Source organism: Naegleria lovaniensis (assembly GCF_003324165.1).
Source record: "Naegleria lovaniensis strain ATCC 30569 chromosome Unknown tig045, whole genome shotgun sequence".
Lineage (NCBI taxonomy): Eukaryota > Heterolobosea > Eutetramitea > Acrasida > Naegleriidae > Naegleria > Naegleria lovaniensis.
This window is the reverse complement of record NW_025407867.1, coordinates 120748-145595: the sequence shown is the minus strand read 5'-3', so window position 1 is coordinate 145595 and position 24848 is coordinate 120748. Positions and strand designations below refer to the sequence as shown.

The following is a 24848-nucleotide window of genomic DNA, read 5'->3' as shown; positions in this document are numbered from 1 at the left end:
TGTGAATGTATTTTTTTCAATGTTCGGGTGTGTTTGAAGAAAAACGAGAACTTTTTAATTGTAAAAAGAAAGTTCCAAGTTCGTTGACTTCAAATACTAATCGTTTTAGGGTTTTTTGATGGAAGGATAGGTCCAGTCATCAAACACAATTCGTAGATAGTGAGCACACTGTGAACTACCATCTTCACCACGCGGCACATGCAAAGGTTCCTTAAAACTCTTTATTTAAGGTTAGCAAGTCATTGTTTTTCATTGAGATGATCGAAATTCAGAACGATCATCGGCACTATGCTTTAAAAGAACATAGCTGTTGAGATCAGAAGAGAATATCCTCTCTCTCGACCATGATTCAATATTCGGAGGTGATGATGTTCCTCGGAGTCAAAGAAAAAATTTGCTCTGGTTCTTCCTCAAAAGATATTTTCATCATTACCAAGCAAAGAGCTCATCATCATCATCCTACGAAGAACTAAATTTACTGAAATTTATTTTCAAAATGTCTCAAGAACAACAACCATTGTCTGCTACCTACAACAAGTCGGACGCTCCATACTATAACAAAGAGGTGCCGTATGTCATCAATAGTGAAGAAGGAGCCTTTGAAGAAAATCCAGAACCTGAATTTCATGACCCTGTGGCCGATAAGAGGTCTATGTTGATGTTTGCTATTGGATTTCTTGTTCCGATACTACATGTGGTCGGATTGATTATGTACGGACGATCAAAGAGTAAGAAGGCTAAGAAATTTGCAGTGCTGAGTGGATACATGATGATATTCACATTTACTTTTTGGGTTTTATTAATTCAATGGGTGATTATTCCAGTGGTGGCCATGACCAGAAAGAATTAGAAAGCTCTCATTCAACAACATTACGATTTTGAATTATATTAATTCCTATATTTCCAGAACACCGGTGAATGTCATCATTATTTGCTCTCCATGAGCAAGACATTTCAACGACATGACCATCTTTCCCCTAAAGCTTGTGATGATGAGAACTTGTCCCTTATTTATTTCATGAAACTTGTTGTAAATTCTGAATATAATATAACATATTAATTATAATATATTAACATCCATACATTATATTCATCTGTTTTTGAAAGAATTGAATGAAACACATCTAGCACGTAGAACGGTCATGAAAAGCGTTTCCAACATGTTTTGCGCCAAATTCTGCGATGTTAAACAATTTATTTGAACGTTCCTGTCGAAAGAAAATGACAACAACCGAAGCTACTACCACTCTCCAAAAGTTACCAGTCACCTTGCTCACTGGTGTTTCGGATGAAAGCAAGTCCTTGATTTGTAAGAAAGTTGCAGAGAATAAGGATGGAATGAAGATTGTTCTCTTTGTGAATGATTTACAAAAGTGTATGTATTGTCCAAAACAACAACAATTGTAATCCTCGAGAATCATATTGCTTGATGTATGTAACAACAATTCTTCTCGCGTGATGACATGAAAATATTTTGAAATTCAATCTTGATGAATTGAATAATATGTATTTTTCTGTGATCACATTCTCCCCATCATCATCATCATCATTCTAACACCACAACGATTGGGAATTCATTTCCAATATTTGTTTCACACGCACACATACAGTCAAATTCGATGCCTCTCAAATTGAAAAACAAGAAGAAGATCGTATTGCTCTCAAGAACGGTAGCTTACTCGTTCAAGCTTCAGAGCTCTATTTAGAACAATTGAGTTCGTTTGTGGTCGATAAGAAATTCGACAATTGTCTCTTTGAAGTCGATAAATTGGAACCTCTCGTGGCAACCATTCAAGCATTTGCTGCCATCATTTCGGAAGAGGAAGAACATGAACATGATGAAAATTGTGATCATGAAGAGGAAGAGGATGGTATTCGAATGAATGACATGGCTCCATTGGATACCATTGTTGCAGTCGTGGATGGTGAGACTTTTATGAAAGATCTCGAATCTGAGGAAACCTTTGCGGATCGATATGGAGAAGATTCCATTCCACAAGACGCAAGTAATGAACAAATTTGTTTCCAATTGGTGGAACAAATTGAGGATGCCAATATTGTGATTATTCATAATCTTGATAAGGCTGAGGATAAAAAGACAGTTGAAGCTTTGATTAGAAAGTTGAATCCTGTGGCCAAGATTATGATTGGAGATGTAAATCCAAAGGAACTTTTCAACACTGGATTGTACTCATTGGAGAATTCTGAAAATGATACTCCAGTATGGATGAAGCAATTGGATGGTACTGTGAAATCTGATACCATTGACGGAATTTCAAGCTTTGCCTATAAGAGAAGACGTCCATTCAATACTGAAAAGTTGAACAATCTTGTCTATGGTTCTGATTATTTGAATAAGGAAACTGGTATTATTCGATCTAAGGTAAGTAGCGGAGACAGAAAAAACTTTGATTCATGCTGTACTATTGGGACCTATTATTGAATGAACATGTGAATATCATGATATGGTGGACATGATCATGTGATCACACGCTAATGAATTCTGAATTATTCTGACATGACAGGGAATTTTCTGGCTCTGCACTAGAAACAATGAAACTGGTGACTGGAACCATGTGAAAAACATTATTGAATTTACTTCAGGTGGTCCATTCGTTTCTAGTCTCTCAGAAGAAGAACTTGCTGCTTACCCTCCTGAGGCTATCGAAAAGTTAAAATCTAAAGTTGAGGGCGAACACGGAGATCGTCGAACTGAAATTTTATTTATTGGTAAATCCATGAATCAGAAGGAAATTGAGGAAAAGTTGGACAGTTGTCTCATTACTCCAGAAGAACTTGCTAAAGGTGTTGAATATTATGGTACCATGTGTGAAGATTCCTTGCCTGAATGGCCAGTCGATGATCTTTTGGCAATGGAAGAGATGTTTGGTGTTGAAGATGACGAGGACGAAGAAGGTGACGAAGAGGACGCTGAAGGAGGAATTGACATTACCACCACTCCAAAGAGAAAGAGAAACACTGATGAGAGTGGTAGTTCTAAGAAGACCAAGAAATAAATGATTGCAAAGTTTAACCTTTCGTTGTATTCAGCACTGATCTTGTCGTCAGATTGGGTGTGGGTGCTGCGTCTTGGAAAATAACCATGAAAAATTCATTAAGGAAAAAATCCATCATTGGAAACACCATTTCTTGCTCGCAGTAAGTAATCAACAAGGTGAAACATTCTATCCAATCTCATCATCAAATAAATCCTGTTTCGAACCCTTTTTTGAGAATCCAAGATTATATAAAACCGTCACACACGAACGTTGCCACAACCACACCATCGTCATGTCTTCAAATAAACACCAAAACTCAAATCATTATCAACACAACAAGAACTCATCGAAGGGTTCTCGTTCCCTTGATATTCACACGCTTTTCAAACCGTCGCAAAGACATGAATCACAAAAACAGCCAGAACCTTCTTCTTCATCGTCATCATCAACTCAGAAGAACAATTCAGACTCTGTACCACCTTCTTTCCATCCTCCTCCACCCAACCACTCCCCTCAGCGAAAACAAAGAGCTAGCGTTCAACACGAGCCTCGATTTCGAATCTACGAAACTCCACCACAATGGAATCATCAACACAACCACAGAGAATCACCAACTCACCATTTTCACACTTCGACCTCACCTCACCATTTCTTTCCTCAATGGTTCAAGAAATTCACCAATCATCATCATCACCACCATCGCAACACTTCCTCACCGAATGAATTTGAGCCTCATCATCATCATGGTCATCCTCACGACATGTCCTCGTATTCCTACCCGCCCACACCTCATCGCATGGAGATGAGCCATCCATTCTCTCCAACAATCACCTCTCCAACTCCTGAATTGTTGACTCCCCATTCGACAAGCCCTCATCATCAGAAAGGTAAGAACATGAATAACAACTTGTTCTTGGTTCGGGCGAATCAACTCTCTCATCATCCAGCCTCTATTGAGATGTATCATGAGGAAGATTTACATCCATATCCTCTCACACCTACGAATATTAGGAATCCACCATTTGAAACGCTTCAATTACATCATCAGAAGCTCTCATCTTCTTTACATCAACATTCTCCAACGGAACAACATCATCATCATGAAGAAGATGATTTGAACTCACCAATCTCGCCAACAAGCTCACCATTATTCAATACGAATCCCGATTCGCCCAATCAAACCCTTAGACGAATCATCACTCGTTTTCAACACTTATTCAAGTCTAATACGCATCCAAAAGCTCATGAAGGAGGAAATGGTGGTTTCCAACATCAGCAACATCATCCCCATATGAAAATTCTACCCAAACTTGAGGTTAATTTTTCTCATTCTGAAAAAGATCATCCTAAATCGCCCACAGAAGCAGAGGCTCATGCTCATGAAATAACCTCAAACAACCATCAGACAGAGTTCAATAAGAAGATCATTTCACCTCAAACACCAACATCGTTGGTACCTTCATTACTACATCCTCACCTTTCACCCTTATCAAAAGTTCAAGCGAAGCCAAAGCATCAACATCCTCAAGAGGATCATCCATCACGAGAACGATCATCATTGGTGGAACAACAACAACAACAACAAACATTACATTTACAACATCAGAAACGCCATGAAGCTCAAAAACAAGCAGTATTAGCCTCGTTGGATACTTCGCAACTTGTAAATACAAATACTCCTCATCATGACAATGTTTCTCTCTCGGAACCCACTTCTGTGCATCATCATCATAATTTACTCTCAGTCTTGTCCCCAGTGAGTCCTCAGATTCATCAACCTCCTCATCATCATCATAGGATGGACTATTTCGATTCGGAGCCTTATCCACGACCAACGGCAGCACAACTTCATCATCCACTGCATGCCTTACATCCTCGGCATACTCATCATCATGGTCATCCTATACACGTTTCTCCTCAATCTCCTCATCATCAACATCATCATCACCCTAATCATACTGGTTCTATTATTGAGAAAGAAAAAAGCAAAAAACAGCCTCTCGTAGAAGAAAGCGCCAAAGCTCTCGAGCACCCAAAAAAATATTCGAACCAGCCTCCGCAACGGCATCATCGTTTCCATCGAGCGGAGCCAAAAAGCAATCATCAGAAGATTCCTATTCCTACAACGGACATTGTTGTGTGTACACAATCATCATCGTTGCCAACACAAGAAGAGAACACAAGTTCTGCGCAGAAAAGTGCACAGCAGCAATTTACACAAACATTTTTTAGGAGAACGTCATCCGACAACCTCACTCCGGTTTCTGTGAGTTGGAATATACAACAACCATTGAACAAAAATAATAGTAATAATACAAACGACACCATGAATATACCAAAGAAGACAACCAGTCAAGATGATTTCTATATGGAGGATTCAAGTCTTCCAGAATCGAATGTCCACGCCATCACACAAAAACCTTCGCGTACCACTCATATCATGAGTGATGAGGATGGGGTCATTATTAGTTCATCTCCAACAAGTAAACCCCGAGTGACCACTGGACAAATTCAAGAGGAAATTTTGGACCCTATTTTCGACTTTTTCAAAACAAACACAAATTATGATTTAATGCCCTATTCCGGAAAAGTTATTGTATTCGACATTGATCTACCTGTTAGAGAGGCATTCCAAGTAGCTGCTAATAACGGTATGTTTCATCAGCATTGTGAGAGTCGCTAGAAACACAAGCTTTAACAACTTATGCAACAAAATTCGCTACTGTATTTGATGATTGTTTATCGGAATGAACAGATATTTCTTTTGCATCACTGTGGGACAGTGAAAAGAGTTGCCTTGTCGGAATGTTAACTGTGACCGATTTGATTGATATTTTACTCCTGTTCCACAATCAAATGGACGTCATTCAAGACCTGGTCACTCACAAAACAATTAGAGAATGGAGAGCCATGCAAAAACGTACAAGACCAGACAAACTTATTTATGTAACACCTGAGGATACTCTCCTTACTTCAATTCACACTCTCAGCAAGTATTCCATTCACCGTCTTCCAGTTTTGTCGCCAAAGGGAGCCTTACTACATATCATTACTCACTCCCATTTGCTAGCATATCTAGTTCAAAATGTAAGTGTTGCCACCATTTTTCAATTTTCTCTCACCAAACCTGTTTCCTTTATGCATTATTAGTTGAAATTTGAATCACCTATTTTCCAATACAGTCTAGAAGATTTAGGAATTGGTACCTACGTGAATGTTGTGACAGCCAAGATGGAAATGCAACTTTTTGCAGCTGTTTGTCTTTTTGCCAAGTATAAAGTCTCTGCCATTCCTGTTGTAAATGATGAAGGATGTGTGGTGGATGTCTTTTCAAGATATGACATTGTTTATTTCGTTAGAGATGGAGACTATAGACTGGAAATGACTCTGGGAGAGGCTCTTAAAACGAGACCAAGAATTCCTGTATTTACTTGTACAAAATCAGAATCCTTCGAGAAGGTATTAAGGCACTTGTCCACAACACGTATTCACAGATTGGTGTGTGTTGACGAGTATTCACGAGTCGTTGGTATTGTTTCCATTAGTGATATTTTCTCGTTCCTCATGAAAAAGCAAGAAGAAATTCTTTCAAGAGAGCATGATATTGAACTTTTGCACGGGGCTGACATGGTTGATGAGAAATAAACATGGATCAATCTAATAAACAAAACTTAACCATCGACTAATTGTATGTAGAGTTGCAACAATGATGTGAGCCGAATTTGAAAATTGGAGACAATAAAAACTTTGAATGTATTTCAGTGAAGTTTAAAACTTGTCACGTCCAAATGACAGAGCTTCGTTCATCCATTCACTCAAAACATGAAGGGCACACAAACTGATAAATGTTATGAAAAGGACAAGAATCATCAAGTACTTTTTGTGGTATAGTCTTGAAAACACATTTCCATTGTAATCTTGGATGAGTGACAAGTTTTCTTCTTCAGAAACACCAACTCTTCTTGATCTTCTTCTCTTAATTCTATCATTGACAGAGGACCGAATTCCATCACCTTGTTGCATCTCTTCTAATTGCTTATCGAATGTTGAAAAGCTCTGATTATCTGGTAATAATTTCATGTTCATGTATTGAATGTCTTTTGGAGATAATCGATACAGAGACCATTTCAACAACATTCTTTTCAGGAATGCCATCGAAAAACATAAGAAGAGCATCAAAATAGAGAATATTTGATAAATAAGCCCTTCCCAAAAGAGTGTCGTGTATGCAAAATCAACTTCTGGATAGAAATGTTTGGCCACAAACAATGCAATGATTCCACCAACGAATGTAATCACAAAATCAATGCTTCGCAACACTAATGGTGTCCTTGTTGAATAAAAATGATAAATAATACCAATAGCAAGAGAAGTCAACATTTGGCCTACACTACTTTCACCAGCTAAAATTGCAGTACATGGCAAAATAATCAGAGCTGGAAGACCAACAAACACAGAATATCTCTCCAAAACATGCATAATCAAGACAATACCCATTAGAACTTCTTCATTTGGCATGCACCAACCGAGACTATTTCCAAGAATGAAAGTTGTTCCTGCTGTCACATTTGAAGGGCTAAATGGTTCCTGCATTACTGAGAAAAATCCGTTCATGCTTTGTGAGTCAATGTCACCACCTTGGTGCAAATTTCCAGAGCCCACGAATCGGCATGAACAAGGACATGGCTGACGAATTGCTAACAATAGTACCATATTAAATGATTGCACAATTGCAAGTCTGAAGAATAGAGCCAGTGTTTGCAACACATAGTATGCAAAATTGCTGCCCAATTCTTCAGTGTAATGATCTTCATCATACACGCTCAGAAGGAAAGGAAGTAAAAAGCACAATGCAAATAAAAATGGGTTCACAAAACGGAACATGTCGAACCACTGCAATACATATTGAGAGAGTCTATAAAGTGCTTGCTTGGTGTTTGATGGAATGTAAGTACTTGTTGGATCACTGTTGTAGAATATCAAAGCATTTTCACACAAATGATTCAAATAAATTTCATAATTAATAATTGTTAATTTCGGTAGAAAGAAAAGAAATTCGAAATTATTGGACTCGCATTAGAATTTGAAATTCACATAACCTACAAATGACAGCCATTCATAAACCACAAAAATCCATTCTTTGGATCACCATCTTTTGGATACTGATTATCGGGTCCCAATAAAGGATTTGTGGCGCATTGTAACGTCAAGTATGTATTGTTATAATTTGATGCATTATTTGTATCAGCCTTCAAAGCGTTCACTCCATCCAATAATGAAAAGGCTTTCTCCCTATTTAATGATATCAATGATGACGATCCCGATGATGATAATAATTCACTTCTCGGAGATACCATTCTTGAGGCCTCTACTACTGCCTCAAAACGATTCATCAAGAACAGAATAATAAAAGAAAAAATCAAACATAAGGTCATCAAGCTTGATGAACGGTTCATCCTTCTTCCCGACGTGTTGTTGTTCTTGCCGTGTGATGAAGAATGAGGTTGCCCCAAACTGAACATTTTTTTTTGAACTTAGATTTTTTTCAAAAGCTTCAAACCCAATTCACATTGCAATTGCTGAACTCTATTTCTTCAAAGAAGGAACTGATTCAATCCCGATTCAAACAAACAACACGTTTCAAAACTTGTAAATTCAAAGGAAAGTATTAACTTTAAATCTCCAAAAAAAATGTCCAAACAAGTATCTCCTTCATCTATTGCCACAAAACCATCTTCTTCCAACCATTCGGAAAAAAACATGTACTGCCAAAAATGTGCGAACGCCATGCAACGTATTCAAGAGGAAGGATCCACTTTTTCACGAATGAAATGCATGTCGTGTGGTTTCATTTTGTATCAAAATCCAGTGCCTGTCGTGGCAGCGATCGTGGAATGGAAAGATCTTGAACATGTCGTGTTGATTCAGAATAAGACTTGGCCCAGTCATTGGTAAGTGTTGTGCGATTTTGAATGATGGAGTTTTGGAATGTGTGCCATTGGATTCTTTCTTAATTGGGCTTGAAATATTTCATGAATATTTTCAAACAATTTTTGATATCAAATATTGACAAATGATGTTTCAAATAGGTATGGATCCACTCGATGCAGTGAAAAGAGAAGTGCAAGAGGAGTTAGGCTTGTCCAAAGTCGTGGTCACTTCACAAGATTTAATTGGAGTTTATAATTTTGCAGTTAAGAATGAAATTATTATTGTGTATCATGTTCAAGTGTGTGAAGATTCCAATGAAGAAATTCGTATTGACACGAACGAATTGAGTGATTTCCAATTGGTGAGAATTGATAAGGTACGACCATGGAAAGCTGGCACAGGCTATGCATTGCGTGATTGGCTCTTGAAAAAAGGATTTACCGAAAATGCAAACAACTTTATTGATCCATTTCAAAAGAAGGAAAGTGTAGTTGATACAACAAGTAAACTTTAAGTAGAAATGGAAAGTTTTTCTTTTACGCGAATGTGATTATTGATGTGATGATTGAGGTTGGATGGGATGTCCCAAATCTTCAACAACGACAATGGGAATTGTTTGATGTGGTTGGCTTTCCTTAGATTGTCTATGATGCTTCTCGTTCAGTAAATAGCTCTTCACGATACCCTTTCCTTTCAATTCAACCTCTCTTTCTTCAAATTCATAACCAAGATCATACACTCGAGCGTAAGTCGATCTTGAAACCTTGTGGAAATTGAAAATTGAGAAAATGACAATAAATTATTGAACATTATAAATTCCAACTTACTTGTATCCGTCCTACAAGGGACGTCGATTCCTGGACATGATAATGTTGTAATAAATGTTTTGTAAATGTTGAAAACAACTACTTACCATTCTACTAGCCACATTGATGGTGTCACCCCATAAATCATAGGCAAACTTTTTGGTTCCAATCACTCCTGCAACCACAGCACCTGTGTTAATACCAACTCTAATATTGAGGTCGTTTGTAATCGTTCCTACGTTTTGCTTGTTGGTGTTGTATTGATAAATAACATTAAATGTGTCAATTGCGAATTTCAAGACTCTAATTGCACGTTTTGTGCTATAAATTTCATAACTGTTGTTGTGACACATACCTTTCTGGATGGTCGGATTGGGAATCGTGAAGTCCACCCACACAAAAATACTGAACAATTTATTTTGTGACACAATATGATTCCCTGATTTCTAATTGTACTTACGGCATCTCCAATTGTTTTAATTTTTTCCAGATTATACTTCTCGGTAAGAGCATCAAATCCTTTAAAGTTCGCAGAATTGTTATTCCATATTGCATTGGTTTAAACAACTTACCATTGACAATAGTATTCAACATTAGAACCAGATCCGAGGCTTGAAGGTTACTACTGATTGCCGTAAAACCAACCCTGTTTACATGACATGGATGAACGAGTAAGGTAAATTTACAAAAATTCGTAAAACACGAAACAAACTTACATGTCACTAAAGAAGCATGTTACATCATCCAGCTTTTCTGCAATAAATGAATCTCCCCCGTTCTTCAATCGATTTGCAACTTTGGTGGGCAATATATTTTTGAGCAAGTTATCGGATTTTTGTTTTTCTTCGTTCAATAGCATGGTTTGTTTTTTTTCAAGTGTGATATCCCTTAGAGTTGCCACAATAGAACACGAATGTCTTCCACTCAATTTGACAATGTAAAAATTGATTTTTGCAGGAAATTGCGTGTGATTTCTTCTAATGCAGCTGATTTCCATAGTTTCAACAAATTGGTTAATATTAGCCTCTGAAGAACTTTCTTGTTTAAACTTGGTCAACAATTTTTCAATTGCTTTTCTGACATCCTCACGAACAGTTGAGTCAAAAATGTCATACATGGATGTACCGAGAATTTCTATAATTTTGATACCGAACATTGATAAACCAGCATTGTTGAATAACTCTATTTCTCCACTTTCTTTGGACAAAATGGTTCCTTCAACGCTAGAGTTGAAAATTAGTTTTAGATCAGACATGGAATCACCATCTTTGGACTTTGTCGTGACGCTGTCATGCTTTGAGAACGATATGGAATGATTTAGAATATAATTCTTTAAATTGTCATTTCTGTCAAGTATTTCGACGGGTACATAATTAAGCATCATTCTCAATGAATGAATTTGATTCCAAACATTGAACGAAATGAAGTGGGCACCGAAAGCACAAACACAAGTGCCACATATTCCCAGTATGGAAAAAATCGTGACCAGCGTGTTCGAGGGTTGGCTAGAGCTCTTAACAAATTCGCTGATAAATGTCACAAATTTTGTTGTCAAAGGCAAAGACATTCTAAAAATATTGTTCAATTGCATTTGAGTTGGTACAATGTCTAGTAAAGTACCATTTTTAGCAGCTTCAGCTTGTAAAATATATTGTTTTCGAGCATCAGTACTAACTTGAGGAGCCGCTGACAAAAAATCAGTTAAAACTTTCTCTAAACCTTGGCAGTACAGAAGGTTACTAGCATAGGTAAAAGCAATATTATTTCGTTGAAGATACTCCGTGCAATTTCCATCAAATCCAACTGTGATTAGCTTGTCAACAGAGGGATACATTCCAATTAAGGGAGCTGCATTTTGAGCTAAATCTCCATAGATAAGCTTGGAAAACGACTCGCTTACCATCAGACTCTTGTTTACCACATTGTCGAAAAGAAAATCCAAGTTATCCTTGCCTTTGTACAGTCTTAGATCACCAAAGGATACTCTTCTTTTAAATGATGGTGCCAAAATAGAATTTGGTCTTGTAATTTCCGAAGCTGCATAATAAGTAACAATTTCACCAACATCAAATTCCACGCTTTGGACGCCTGTTGCTGTAAGAATGGTCTGTCTTACATTCGTCAACACCATAGAAGACATTTGAGCATTCAAATAGCTCTCTACAAACATAAGAGCCACACAAGCAAATACAATTAATACCAGTAATAAAATGATAGAGGGAAGAGCAATGTTAGGTTTCAATCTACTCAACGAAAAAGATTTCACTTGGCGAGCAATTTCATAATCTGTTCTTCTACTTAAAGAATGATAAATCTTGCCAATAGTATCCTTTTGCAAAAATCTTTCGAAAAGTTTGATCAGCTTTTTAAGGAAGAAGATTTCAGACCTCACAAATAGTAACAATAATACGCTTAAGAAAAAGTAGATGCCCAAGGAAACAGATATAAATATTAAGAATTGTGTGAATGACCGTGAAATGATTGCTACAGATCTATCTAAATATTTCTGGCAAAATGATTCATATGCAAACGTGAACCCATAAATATTTTGCCATAGAAACATGTAATTATAATTTTGTAATGGATTCATATACACGTTGTTGGCCAAGCGGTTCAACAGTGTTTGTTTTTGTTGAAAAGTGTGATTTCCAGACTCAATATCCATTAATAAATCAAAGGGATACTGAGCTATCAACTTGTCAGTATATTTGATGATCATGTTTGTAATCTCAACAATTGAAGACAGTCTTTGAGAGTTCGCCCCATTATAAAATAAGCTTGTATCATTGGAGTCTTCATTTGGAATTAATAACGGATAATTGTTAGAAGAATAGTCAGAATAGATAGCAGGATCAAATACGTTTTGTTGTCCAACCTGCAATAGCGTTTTCAGCAAATTCAAGTCATTCACAAGTCGGTTCTTATGATCGTTAATGTAAAATTTTTTCGTAACGCTAGGAAATCCGTCAATGGTTGGAGGCCAAGAGAATTCGAACAAATAAAACGCGTTGATCCAATTTTGTGCTGCTCGGACATTTCTAATAATTGATAGCGGAATAGTACTTGGAAAGCAAACTTGCTGCAAGTAAGGCACGTTGACTTTCACGCTGCGAGAATAATATACACTTAACCCTATTGACGCTGCGATAATGCAAAATGCAATACTGAAGTATACAGTTAAAAGAAATGTGGCCCATTTGTGAGACTTTGGGGATGCTACTGCCATTCGCATCATACTTTCTTTTTTAGACTGAGCATCTTCGAAAGCATCTCCCGCTAAATCCATGAACATTGTTTCGTCCTTATTATCCAATGCCGAATAATCGTGCATATCATCTCCGTAAGCACTGGTTGCTTCAAGCACATTATATTTAGATAATGCATCTGTGGTGACTGATGGAGCCACCTTATTTCCTCTTTTAACATTGAAGATATTGGCAGTGCTGGAAAATTTCCTTTTCTTCTTCATTTCTTCTTCTTCAATGTTATTGGCCTCCGCAAAAAGAGCTTGACTCATTTCCTTATTAAACTCAAAACTTTCAATAAAACTGGCGTACAATCTTAGAATTGTCTTGTTATGTGAATAGTTGAAGTAGAGATTGGTTAACGAGTTTTTACAATCAGTGGTAAGAGAATAAATGCTTCTATTGAGCTTTTCAATATTTTCATAATTCACATGCTCTGAGGCTAATTCTTTCCAGAAATCTCTATGAAGCGACAATAAACTAGCCTGGTTTTTGTTGAGAGCATCAATTTGAGAAGTTATTTCAAATAAGCCATTGGTAGACTGGGATACAGCTTCAATTTGTTTAAGCCGTTCTTGAATGATAATGCGTTGAAGAATATTGGGATGTTGTCTGGTTGCTCTTTTCAATAAATTTTGGGAAAAAATACCACAGTTTGGATCCCCTTGCCATTTCACAAGCACTATTATTTTAGCAGTTCAATCAAGTGGATGTAAATATTGTCATACATAAATTGTTATCAGTCCATACGTACCAATGCTTGAGCCATAAATTAACATGTAAATATCGCTAAATGATTTTTGGTTTGCAATTCCTTTGATGAATGCTATCGAGATTTCAGAATCAAAAAGGTCTTTATGCAGGCTACTGCTGGCACCTTGCTTCAGGCAAAGCTTGAGAAACAATCTTAAGGCTGAAATCATTTTAGATTCTTCAATTTCAGCATAAATGGAGGTGGCTGATTTTTCAATTCCAATGATCATACTTTTTTCATACAAACACATCTCAAAAGTCAATATCTTATCACGAATTCGTGATGTTTGAAATCTGATAAAGAATTCCATTACTACACATCCAAAAGCAAAGCCAAGCACAATCAGTCCTAGCGTCAATATAGAAAACCCATAACCACCATCGACAGGAGAACTGGTCGAAGATGTTAAATTCACACATGAGCTCACCAAGGCACCAACACTAGCTCCTAACTTTGCGAGTGCAAAGCCAAAATAGAGAGTATTATCTAAGCGTTTCAGGAAAGGAACATAGTAAAAAACAACAAAACACATGGCAATATTGAGTATCACTTGTACGCCTGCAGAAACATATAAATATTGCTGGGGAATGACGTGTGAAAGGATCATTTGAACCATACAACACATTCCCATTAAGGTTGTCACTAGTGAGCTTTCAGCCATCAATGGCATTTTGCTAAACGGAGACGAATGGGAAATAGCAAACTCAGCAACGGGATAGACCACAAGTAGAGACAATATTGCAATGATTGCCACAACCATCATGACAATATTTTGAGTTTCTAAACATGCCACACTACTATAACGTTGCAATGCATTCATTAGAATACTACCTCCTCCTACGGTTGCAATATTGACGGTTTTTGAAAGATCACAATTAAAAAACCCAACAAATACATGCAGCATGAGCAATGAGAATGTTCTCAAAATGTAACTTGATCTCCGTATGAACACTTTCAACTTTTTAAAATGTTTGCTTGGTTTAACTGTATTCCTGAATGCTAAAACCAACAATCCGATATAAATCCATATAAGTAAAAGAAAGAAACCACTCAGGGTGACCACTCCCCAATATGGTACCATTTGAAATAAGAGCGTAGTAGGAAAATTCAATATCACTGAAAATATGTAGCTTCCGTACTCTCCCCAACCAAAATCAGCTAACGTGTCTACAAACAATTGTGTCCATATTAGGTAGATGTTGAAAATGATTGGAATAATGAAGGCTCTCCATGATCTCTTTGGAGAACAATCTATTAATGAAACAATCATGGTCGTGAATAAATCCAACGTTTGAGAGGTAAACGAATTATTAGAGCTTGATGTGCTATTTGTTGCGCTTAATGCGCTATCCGAGCCTGTAACTGAATAGGGCCCATTGCCTCCTCCTCCTCCATGATGATAATTACTGGCAGAAGGCAAGGCTTGCTGTGGTTGCTGTTGAATTTGGTGTTCTCCTTGATTATTTGAGCTTGTACTACCTTGCTGAGTTTCCGTAATTGGGGCGATAGACACATCGGAAAGTCTGTGATTCAGCCGTGCTCCATTAAGGAGGCTTCGTTCGCTCATTTTGTTTTTGAGTTGTTGGTGGGAAAACATGATGTTCGGGTTGTTTGTTCGTTCGTTCGTTATGTGTGGTTTCAAAGATCCGAGCGCTTGAACAGCGCTTTCCCACAACACTCTTAAACTAGTAGTCGAGATGTTACAGTAACTAGTACCAATACTTTTAAAGCGAGAGAGAAGCTCAGTTCTGGAGGGCGTCTACACTGTTTAGAAATATGATGGTACGGAACCAAATGACCTCTGGCGATTTTAATCACCAATATTGGTGTTACAAATCCAAGGCAATAATTTTGTGTGGCCCAACAGCAGTTTTGTACCTCCTTTCCATCCCAATGATTTCAAGAAATATTACTTTTGGAGGTTCGTACATAGAATTTTAATCACAAATTAATTGCGAAAAATCGTCGTTGTGACATTTTTTTGGCAGTCTTTTTTACCCTTTATCCCGCGTTTGTTTAATCTCTCCATTTCACATACAAATAAACTCCAACCTTAATGGCAATGGTTGCTATAATGACACTGGCAAAGCAAACACAAACAATTGCTCCAGTAACCATTCCTGAATAGAGTTCACTATACGGTTCTCTAAGGGCAACGTTCTTTTCTTCCTTATCCGTGTAACAATCGACATTACGACGTCCAGTCATTACCGAGTAGTAGGAAGTGGCATACGAGTTTTGTGTGACACGGGTGATGGTATCTGTGCTGGAAGAAGAGCATGTAATCCCTCCTCCTCTCAAAGTATCATTCAACAGAGCAGCAGTGCCCAATCGAGGAAAAGTCACTTGATATTTGCAGTAAGTATTGTACGAGTATTTAGATTTGGAGGTATAACATTCGTCAACAAAATCAACCGTGCAACAATTTCTATGGACATAAATGAGGGCATTAGGGTCCTTCACCATGAGAGGATCCGAATTCACAACTCCATAAAGAGCTCCAGTTACAGCAAACAACGCGAGACCTAAAATGAAGAAGAAAACACCACCAACCACAGTGAAGAGTTGATACTTTTCCATACGATTCATGTCCGAGAAACTGGGGCATGATGAGAAGCAATCACAATGAATTCTTGGACAAGTCAAGTGAATCGAGTTTTGTCTTGTCAATGGTCTATGACTACGAGGAGATTCATGTTTTGCATGATGTTCAGAAGCAGTGGTGGTGGTGCGAGGAGGAGCATCTACATTGACATGAACTTGTTCTTCGCGAGCCACAGATGAGGATGGTTCACTTTTTGGTTCATCCCGCTTGCGGTCGACCATTGTTGTGGGCTGCACTCCATGTGTTTGTGTTGTGTTGGTGTTATTGCTACTGGCTGTATGGGTGTTCGTTGTGGATGGCTGCTGTTGAACTAGTTCATAACTATTCGTAGAGGTCGGATTTGTGTTGGTGGGTGGATAGGTCATCATGCCGCTATTATAAATCGTGGCATCGGATGGAGGAGGATATATGGTTGCTCCTACAGGCGGATAAGGCTGTTGAGGAGGATATGGCATGCCATTGTTATTATAATAGCTCGACATGTCTGTGGTATTCATCCCTTGCCCATAGTATGGAAGGTAGCTCATTCCAGCAGAATCATACGGATTCCCAGTGGTAGTAGCAGTTGTACCACTCACGTTGTTCGTTTCAAAATTATTGTTATCTGATGATGGTGGTGGATAGTTCATGATGATGGTGTTGAACCTTGAATTTGTGTAACGCTTTTTTTTTGAATGATTTTAATTTTCAAGGTTTCTAACGCCCTTTATGTGTTATCCGAAAAAGACAACAAGAGCGAGCTCCGCATTGTTGTTTTAGCCGAACACACCCCAACAAACTAGTACGCTTGGATATAAATTTCAAAGTTTGGGTAGGGTCACTCTATGCAGTTCTTATTGACTTCCAACCATCCATTGGTCACCAACCATTCTACTTTCCACTACTCTTGCTCTTGTTTGCCAAATGTATTCGGTAAATTTGAGATCTAATTTCAGAGGTCATGTCGTGGAAAAAGGTTGGTTCTCTCTTGAGTATTTCATCATAATTCTTGGCAAACATGAAAATGCAATAGTCCTTTAAGAATTTGTCATTTAGAGATTCGCTAATGTGGAGATTTTGAAGGGCGGTGTGTTCGTCCAATTCTTGTTCCTTAATGATGGCACGCGCCTTGTCCTGTAGGTCCAAAATATCAAATTGATGGGAAGCAAGATAGACCTCTACACAATTGCTTGCATCCAGTGAACTCAGTGTCAATGAATAAATGTACTTGAGGATGATGAAAATACTCTGAATGCTGACATGATCGAAAACCACAATACCATGTTGTGCTTCTAAAAAATTCGAATTGAATAGCGCCTGAAGATAGGATGATCTCGTTTTGAGGAGACCCTTATGAGCGAGAATGCTCTTAAATATGGGTGGATGATGAGACAAATCAGGTGCAATAAATTTAGCCAAGCACGATGGAGGACTCTCTGAATCGGACATGTCACTTGACAACGTTTCTCGATAAACCTCAATATCATCAATGGTGGGCTCTTCTTGAATTTTCAAAAATTCATTGGATATCTGATCCCAATATCCCTTTGAATTGTGACTGAAAAATACATCAAATGGAATATTGTTGGATTCGCTAAAAGCAGAGGCCAATAATGGAATTTTCAAGTGAATGGCAAGTCGATAAATGTCACTAAAAGCATCCCCGGAAAGATGGCGCACCTCAATAAATCCCGAGTACAGATATTGCAGTACGCTCCTGAGGGCTGCATGTGCTTGTGTGACTTTGGGGAAGTAGGTAATTCGAACGGTGACTGGATCGCCATGATGGAGCTTGTAATTTTGAACATATTGATCATCGACATTGTCTTCCACGATTTGATACTTTTTCATTTCTGCCACAACGATCATTCGTTTCAAAACTGGAGACCTCTCAAGCATGGTCTTGTGTGCATAGATAAGGTTCGAGTTGTCCATAGCAGAACCTTGCTCTTCCTCAAGTGGTAGAGTGAAAATCACATCTGCATCGAGAGCATCTTGTTCATTGAACCATTTCAAATAACTTCTTCCTAAATGATCCATTGGATGTTCGTCTAATTTGAGGCCCTTATTAAATCGAAGTATTTTGACAGGATGTTGCTGATCATTATTGGCCATGATTTTGGATGACTTGTTGAGATGTTTCATGATGTCTTGAGCCGAGTGGAACGACGAGGATTTTACACCTCCAAGCATGACATAGGAATCGAGATGGGTTGACACTGAGCCATAGGCAATTCCATCGAAATTTTCTTCATTCCATACCGACCATGACAGGTTGCTCTCGTTAAATTCAAAGATTGCAGAATTCCACTTGTGACCATCCCAACCTCCTTGCAAACACAACGAATCTTTCTTCAATGGTACTGTTAGAAGGGAAGCCATTGTGAGCGGTGGCACTGACAGAGAGCATGAGCTTGTGTTGATCTTCTTTAAGGCTGTTGTTTTCACATTGAATTGATACAGGTCATTATAAATGGTCGAGTGATCATAGCCACCATAGACATACAAATGATCGTCTAAAAGGGCCATAGCAGAGCCTGCTCTTGGTGATATGTCAGATCCGCGAGACAATACTGTGAGAGTATTCACAGGAACGTCATAGACATAAAAGGTGTTCGAGAAACCTTGCTTTCCAATGCCACCAAATAAATAAAGCAGGTTTTGGTTGCATGCAGAGGAGTGATCAGCCATTGGAGGTAGTTTGTCATTCTCAGGAATGACCTCTCTCCAATGTAAATCAGAAATGTTCGCAATTTGAATGTCGCTTTGTAAGTGGTTATTGGCATCCAATCCTCCGATGAGAATCAATGATTTTTGAGGGAGACAATTGAAGCTAGCAAATAGTCTTGGAGTGGCTGGTTTGGATTGTTTTTGTTTGGTGAACATGAGCTTTTTACTCGTGTCCATTTCCACAAGAGTTAAATCGTTACTGATGGCTCCCTTATAGAATCCTCCCCAAACGTATAACTTATTGTGACCATGGTTCGCCGTCTTGTGTAAAATTCGATTGAATAATTGCTTATTTTCACCAATTTCTTTCACAAAATTGGATGGAATCATGAGTTGATCCAACCATAATAGGGGGTCATGGTGGTGGTGGGTAAATTTTCGTGCGTGGTAGGCAAAATTGATCGGTGACTTGTCTTCAAGTGTACCACCACTGTTACTACCATTACCACTAGCAGTATTGGATGATGTTGGATGTTGAGAAAGTTTTGGTGATCCTGAGGCTGATGTTGAACTTGTTGCGATTAATGAATCATTGATCATGGACATGGATTCACCAGTGGCTGTAATGTGTAAAAATTTGGGAGGTGAAGGTGGAAGAGCAGTTTTCAATGATTTCTTTCGATTCTCAATGATTGCTTCCAATTCGGCATCGAAATTGGTAATTTCACTCGACGACTTGGTCAAGTAATCTTCAATGTCTTGAATGAGGGAAAAGAGAGCCACTTGTCCTAATGCTTGGGAGGCTTTGTTCTGGTGTGTGAAACCAGTTTTGGAATTAATTAATTTTTTAAAAAAACAATTGAATATAAGCCAATATTTCCATGACCATGACCAAGGTTTTGTAAGTTCATGCCAGATTTAAACACAGTCACACACGCATTCATTGCAAAGGTGTTGATCATGTGAACATGTGTAGTTAAAATAATAAAAAATTCAAAATATTGTTAACATTGTCCAATGTGATATCACAATAATTGTGGCAGAGCAGCGACCCATATTGACCTACCTTGAGCAAATCAGACAATTCTTGAATTTCAAAGGATTGAATTTCATGAGCAATTCTTCTCTTCTCTTTAAACTCTTCATGTTCGGGTTCCATCTCAGGAGGACAATAAATGATAATTTCCTTTTGCAAGGGCTCAAGGACCAGCTGTGGCGATTCATGCGATGGATACATGTTCGAGCATGACACGTTTAAGAGCACTTCTGTTTGAAACAAGTGATACACATGATCTTGCTCTCCATGTTCGATCATTCCTCGCTCCACAAGAGATTTAATTTTCAATTGATATTGGAGAGTGATCTCGGGTGATGTTTGGGTACCACTGTTCGAAGAGTCAGACACGTTTTCGGAAAATTCGCAAACCTGTTGTACATCTTCGGAATAGATGGATTGTAAGACTTGTAATTCTTCGAGTTGATCCTGCCAATTGGTGGAGGAAAGGATTGTTGATGATGAATGCATTTTTTTTGTAATCTGGGGTGAATTTGAACATGAGGTTCATGTTGGGATTTGAAGAGGTTCAAATTGGAATGTGCAGGTGAAGCGTCCTATCTCAGGGAAGATTTGATTCAGCACTGGCTGGTATCCAGATTAACCTATAAACTTGGAGCAACTTACAGAGATGATGATTCCAAATGGCAAGAATTCATTCTCAAGCAATAAGAGAACAACTAAAACTGGCAGTCCCAACAAATGATGAAAAAGTCATTGAAGGAGGGTTCATTGAGGCACAAGTAACGATCTTGTTGTGGCGTTTCTTTCGGTGAAATTTTATAAAACCTTCTTTTGTTGGAGATTATGTGCACACGCTGAGTATACTATGAAACCATGTAGTAAATTACAGCCTGTGTTAATGGTGTCTCCAAATTCAATAACGGACAAGTTTAGGAACAAAAAAATTTCTTTCGCTCTCCGTGGGGCTCGAACCCACGACCGTTGGATTAAAAGTCCAACGCTCTACCGACTGAGCTAGGAAAGCTCTACATTAATGATTTATTACATAAAATATTACTTTTTACTGTTGTGTCCCCAAGGAAGTAAAAGACCAAGAAAAAACGTTGGATATCCTCAGAGAATCCCAACAAATACAGGTGAAATTTAGGTAAATCATGTTATTTCTTACGTTTAACGATCCTTTCTTCACAACGAAACCTTGTTTGAAACGAGAGAAGTTGTTGTGAGCGAATAAGGTCGTCAGTATTCAAATAATCCCTAAAAGTTTTTAAACACCAACAAATACTTTGGATCTTTGGAAGAACGCCCTTGCAAAGGTACTGCCATAACAATTATGAACGTTGAAAGTGACTGTGCAGGAAATTTGGTAGTAGTGGTACCGCACCTATCTTTGCTGGAAAATGAATTGAATATAATAATTGTCTACATGCATAGCTCAGAGGAAGAGCTTCGGTCTCCTATTTGGACCGATAACCGAGGGTCCCAGGTTCAATCCCTGGTGCATGTGAGTTGTTTCATTTTTTGGAGTGTGAAATTTTTTCTTGCACTGGCGTATTATGAGTGGATATGATCTTGTTAAGGAATGGAGAATGGGATGATGAACATGATTAACTAGAATGAGGAAGAGGTTGAGAGAAACAAGGTGTTTTGCTGAATGAATATCAAGAATTTTGAATTTGGATCAAAAATTAAACATCATTGTTCGTGACCAACACATAAACTCTGTGTGTTGAAGCTAAAAACAAAAGTCGATCTTTTCCACGAAAAGAATAGCTCTCATATCCTTGACTTTCATCCATAACATATTTTTCCAAATCGAGAAAATGTTGTGAACTCGTTGAAATAATATCATCCTTGATCGACAAGTGTTGAATCAAAGAGTCAGCACCTCTCTCCATGTCTTCATCATAACATGGCAACTTTCGTATTTCCACAACATCCCCTAAAGATGCAACTAGATAATTAGTTTTCCAAAATGAAATACTCTTTGGAGTTGAATTCCAAGAAACGCCTTTCGAGCAGGTTGGTTTTCCCTTTGAATTTACAATAATTCCAAATGTCTCATTCCACAACAAGTAGACGTTATTTCCATTCAATGGAACACAACAAGCTGTTTCTTGAGGCGGTCTTGTCAATGATAATTTTTGGAGAGTTGGATTGTTGAATTCGTTCCTTTTCTGGACAAGGTCAAAATCTTTTACGAGAGAATATTCAGTGTCGGATCCAATACACAAAATACCCTCTCTCATCCAACTTACACATTTCACAACTCTCTCCATTTGTATCTCTGTTGAATAAGTAAACATGCAAGATGCAGAATTGGCTCGAAATATGGTCACACGACTGTGGTTACTGGCTGCCACAGCGAGTACAAACTCTCCATGATCTTTTTTCAACGTCATGCATTTGCATTTCTTCAATGGTTGATTCTGTAAAATGTTCACGAATTAACAATATCGATGAAAATTATGAATTTGCATATATGAATATTTTCATCCAATTTTATCATCAATTCTCAAAAGTTCATAATTCTTACTTTTTGATTTTTCAAAATATTTAATTCTTTCAATTCGCTCAAAGATAATATTTTAATAAAACCATCGTGTGAGTGATCAAAGAGGCAAATTAATAAATCCAAGTCGTGTATCGCAAACATTTGTGTGACTTCGATCGTTTTAGAAGAAGAAGAATTTTTCACACTCCGTTTAGGAACACATGTGAAATGATTGTTGTCATTGTCAACAACCACGTCAAAGACCACCAAAGAACCCTCTCGAAAGGCAATGACTAATTCCGTCTCACGATCAGTTACAGCAATACAGATGGACGAAATGGTCAAAGAAGAAAATAATGAATGTTCACAGTTGCGCAGCAGGAACGGTTGTTTCATGAATTTTTTTTAAAATTATGAAAATTAAGATCTCGCTGATTTCAAATCATGAATTTCCATTTCTTGTTCATTTATGTCCTCCACTGGAGAGAACGGATAATACCTTTTTTCATTTTGTTGAGGGTGAATGAGCATGATCCTTTGGGCTAAAAGGATTTTCATTGCTGAACCTTACACCTAATATTTGATATTGAAATTGGTTGTCTTTCATGGGGAGGTTCAAATCATGCAATGTTACTGCTGTTGCCATCAACACCTGAACAGAAATCAACCGTTCCACCCCTTCTAATTGAAAACCTTAACACTCTTGGGAGCAACCTCATGAACTCGAATTGAAATTCGCCTTTTTCCATCCACTCCAAAAGATCACAATCATCAAACCAAAAAAATTCTTCCAAACGTTCAATCGTATTATTTCATTTTACGAACGTTGAAATAAAAGGATAAAGAATGGGCTTTACGGTTACGGATCGTCTCGAGTTAGTGATAGAGCGTGCCTCGGATTTGGTCGCAGCAGATCTCAATGGTTATTCCGATCCATTTGTTGATATTAGGGTGGATAATTGCTTGGAAAGAAGAACACAGGTAGGTGTTGTTGATGATTGATGAACCTCTTTGTTTTACCATCTCTCATACTAATTCTTATGATGATGATTGCTATAAATTCCGATGGAAAATAACTCTTGTTCCAACATGATGAGTAGATCATGAAAAAAACTCTCAACCCTGTTTGGAACGAAACCTTTGTATTCTATTGTATTCCTACGTCTGGAGCATTGAAAGTAGATTTTGAACTCTATGATTGGGATAGATTTACTCCAAACGTGAGTATCATGCTTGTACTTGATTTTATTGAACGATCATGCTTGATTTTAATTCTTTAACTTTTCCTTATTTGTTACTGATAAATCACAACAGGACTTTATTGGACGTGCCTCACTTTCCATTGACTCCAATTGTACAGAATATAACAAATCGTATCCAGTGACCCTTACTTTGAAAGATATAAAATCTGGAACGCTCAAAGTGAGCTACAAGATCAAATCAAGCTCCACATCAAACACCAACAACGCCTCAACCTCCACAACTGTTGGTGAAACTAACAGTTTTAAAATCATTACTACAGAATTTCCAAGCAGTTTCCAACCATGTGTTCCAAAAGATTTCATTTTGGTTTCGTCAGACTCCAATTCAGCCAACAAGGTTTATGTCGCAGTTCTTGTTAATTTGTCGACAGGCGAAGTATTGACCATCACTTACAATGATTTATTGTCAACACCCTTTGATACAGCAGCTCAAGTGTTTTTGGACGTGTATTTGAAAGGGCTGAAAGATGGAGCTGACAAGAAGAGCGGCAAGTATGAATTAATCTCGAGAGACCTAAATGTCACTCACAAGATTAATGGAAATTTCTCAACAGTCTTGGAAAGTCGTTGCTTGACTGCTAGCTCCACTACTGGCAGGTTATTGAATTGCGTATGTTTAACGTGTGGCTATCCTAGTGGACTTATGGCCAATTATGTGTGGATGACTTACGACAGTGTATTTTCTTCTGAAAAGTATCATTTACTCGTTGAGGTTGCTAAGAGAACACATGTTGCCAAATAATGTAGTACGGCCAAAAAGCAAAGCCATGAGGCTAATCGAAAAAAGATTGGATTATTAAAAGCCAAATAAGTGCGAACGATCATGTGGTTAAACCTTTTCGGTTCGATTAGGGTATTGAATAGTTTCATCATGGGGGACATGTCGTCAACCATGCCGGAGTCATTCAAGAAAAATCTAACTACCATTACAATGTATGTTCATCTTCGATTCTGCTTCTAACTCCATCTTGGACTTTACAACGAAACAACAACTAGTTTTTGGTACCCAAGGTCAAAACCATTTCTAATTGGGATTTCTTGCCACGTTCGAAATCTCGGAAATCTCGGTTTATGGTTCATGAGAT

At 37.9% G+C, this 24848-nt stretch overlaps 10 protein-coding genes across 10 annotated transcripts; 5 read left to right on the top strand and 5 right to left on the bottom strand.

The window, feature by feature from the left end:
- Positions 1-496: 496 nt before the first annotated feature.
- Positions 497-850, top strand: C9374_010754 (uncharacterized protein; the record flags this gene model as incomplete). Its single annotated transcript, XM_044686333.1, has 1 exon — positions 497-850. One exon carries the CDS (start codon positions 497-499, stop codon positions 848-850), a length of 354 nt encoding a protein of 117 aa, XP_044543644.1.
- A 371-nt stretch (positions 851-1221) lies between these two features.
- On the top strand, positions 1222-3017 carry C9374_010753 (uncharacterized protein; the record flags this gene model as incomplete). The annotated part of the gene is made up of 3 exons (XM_044686332.1): positions 1222-1375; positions 1611-2383; positions 2526-3017. 3 exons carry the CDS (start codon positions 1222-1224, stop codon positions 3015-3017), a joined length of 1419 nt encoding a protein of 472 aa, XP_044543643.1.
- A 274-nt stretch (positions 3018-3291) lies between these two features.
- Positions 3292-6644, top strand: C9374_010752 (uncharacterized protein; the record flags this gene model as incomplete). The annotated part of the gene is made up of 3 exons (XM_044686331.1): positions 3292-5650; positions 5755-6086; positions 6150-6644. 3 exons carry the CDS (start codon positions 3292-3294, stop codon positions 6642-6644), a joined length of 3186 nt encoding a protein of 1061 aa, XP_044543642.1.
- Positions 6645-6767: 123 nt separating this feature from the next.
- On the bottom strand, positions 6768-8521 carry C9374_010751 (uncharacterized protein; the record flags this gene model as incomplete). Its single annotated transcript, XM_044686330.1, has 2 exons — positions 6768-7965; positions 8103-8521. 2 exons carry the CDS (start codon positions 8519-8521, stop codon positions 6768-6770), a joined length of 1617 nt encoding a protein of 538 aa, XP_044543641.1.
- Positions 8522-8690: 169 nt separating this feature from the next.
- On the top strand, positions 8691-9444 carry C9374_010750 (uncharacterized protein; the record flags this gene model as incomplete). The annotated part of the gene is made up of 3 exons (XM_044686329.1): positions 8691-8839; positions 8928-8950; positions 9089-9444. The coding sequence occupies 3 exons, from the start codon at positions 8691-8693 to the stop codon at positions 9442-9444; spliced, it is 528 nt and encodes a 175-aa protein (XP_044543640.1).
- A 36-nt stretch (positions 9445-9480) lies between these two features.
- C9374_010749 (uncharacterized protein) lies at positions 9481-15302 on the bottom strand (the record flags this gene model as incomplete). The annotated part of the gene is made up of 8 exons (XM_044686327.1): positions 9481-9693; positions 9758-9787; positions 9844-10039; positions 10092-10141; positions 10197-10255; positions 10309-10382; positions 10453-13663; positions 13736-15302. The coding sequence occupies 8 exons, from the start codon at positions 15300-15302 to the stop codon at positions 9481-9483; spliced, it is 5400 nt and encodes a 1799-aa protein (XP_044543639.1).
- Positions 15303-15751: 449 nt separating this feature from the next.
- On the bottom strand, positions 15752-16969 carry C9374_010748 (uncharacterized protein; the record flags this gene model as incomplete). The annotated part of the gene is made up of 1 exon (XM_044686326.1): positions 15752-16969. One exon carries the CDS (start codon positions 16967-16969, stop codon positions 15752-15754), a length of 1218 nt encoding a protein of 405 aa, XP_044543638.1.
- Positions 16970-17210: 241 nt separating this feature from the next.
- C9374_010747 (uncharacterized protein) lies at positions 17211-20514 on the bottom strand (the record flags this gene model as incomplete). The annotated part of the gene is made up of 2 exons (XM_044686325.1): positions 17211-19799; positions 20056-20514. The coding sequence occupies 2 exons, from the start codon at positions 20512-20514 to the stop codon at positions 17211-17213; spliced, it is 3048 nt and encodes a 1015-aa protein (XP_044543637.1).
- A 1181-nt stretch (positions 20515-21695) lies between these two features.
- On the bottom strand, positions 21696-22897 carry C9374_010746 (uncharacterized protein; the record flags this gene model as incomplete). Its single annotated transcript, XM_044686324.1, has 2 exons — positions 21696-22436; positions 22544-22897. 2 exons carry the CDS (start codon positions 22895-22897, stop codon positions 21696-21698), a joined length of 1095 nt encoding a protein of 364 aa, XP_044543636.1.
- Positions 22898-23347: 450 nt separating this feature from the next.
- Positions 23348-24505, top strand: C9374_010745 (uncharacterized protein; the record flags this gene model as incomplete). Its single annotated transcript, XM_044686323.1, has 3 exons — positions 23348-23482; positions 23602-23721; positions 23816-24505. The coding sequence occupies 3 exons, from the start codon at positions 23348-23350 to the stop codon at positions 24503-24505; spliced, it is 945 nt and encodes a 314-aa protein (XP_044543635.1).
- Between the last annotated feature and the right edge of the window lie 343 nt (positions 24506-24848).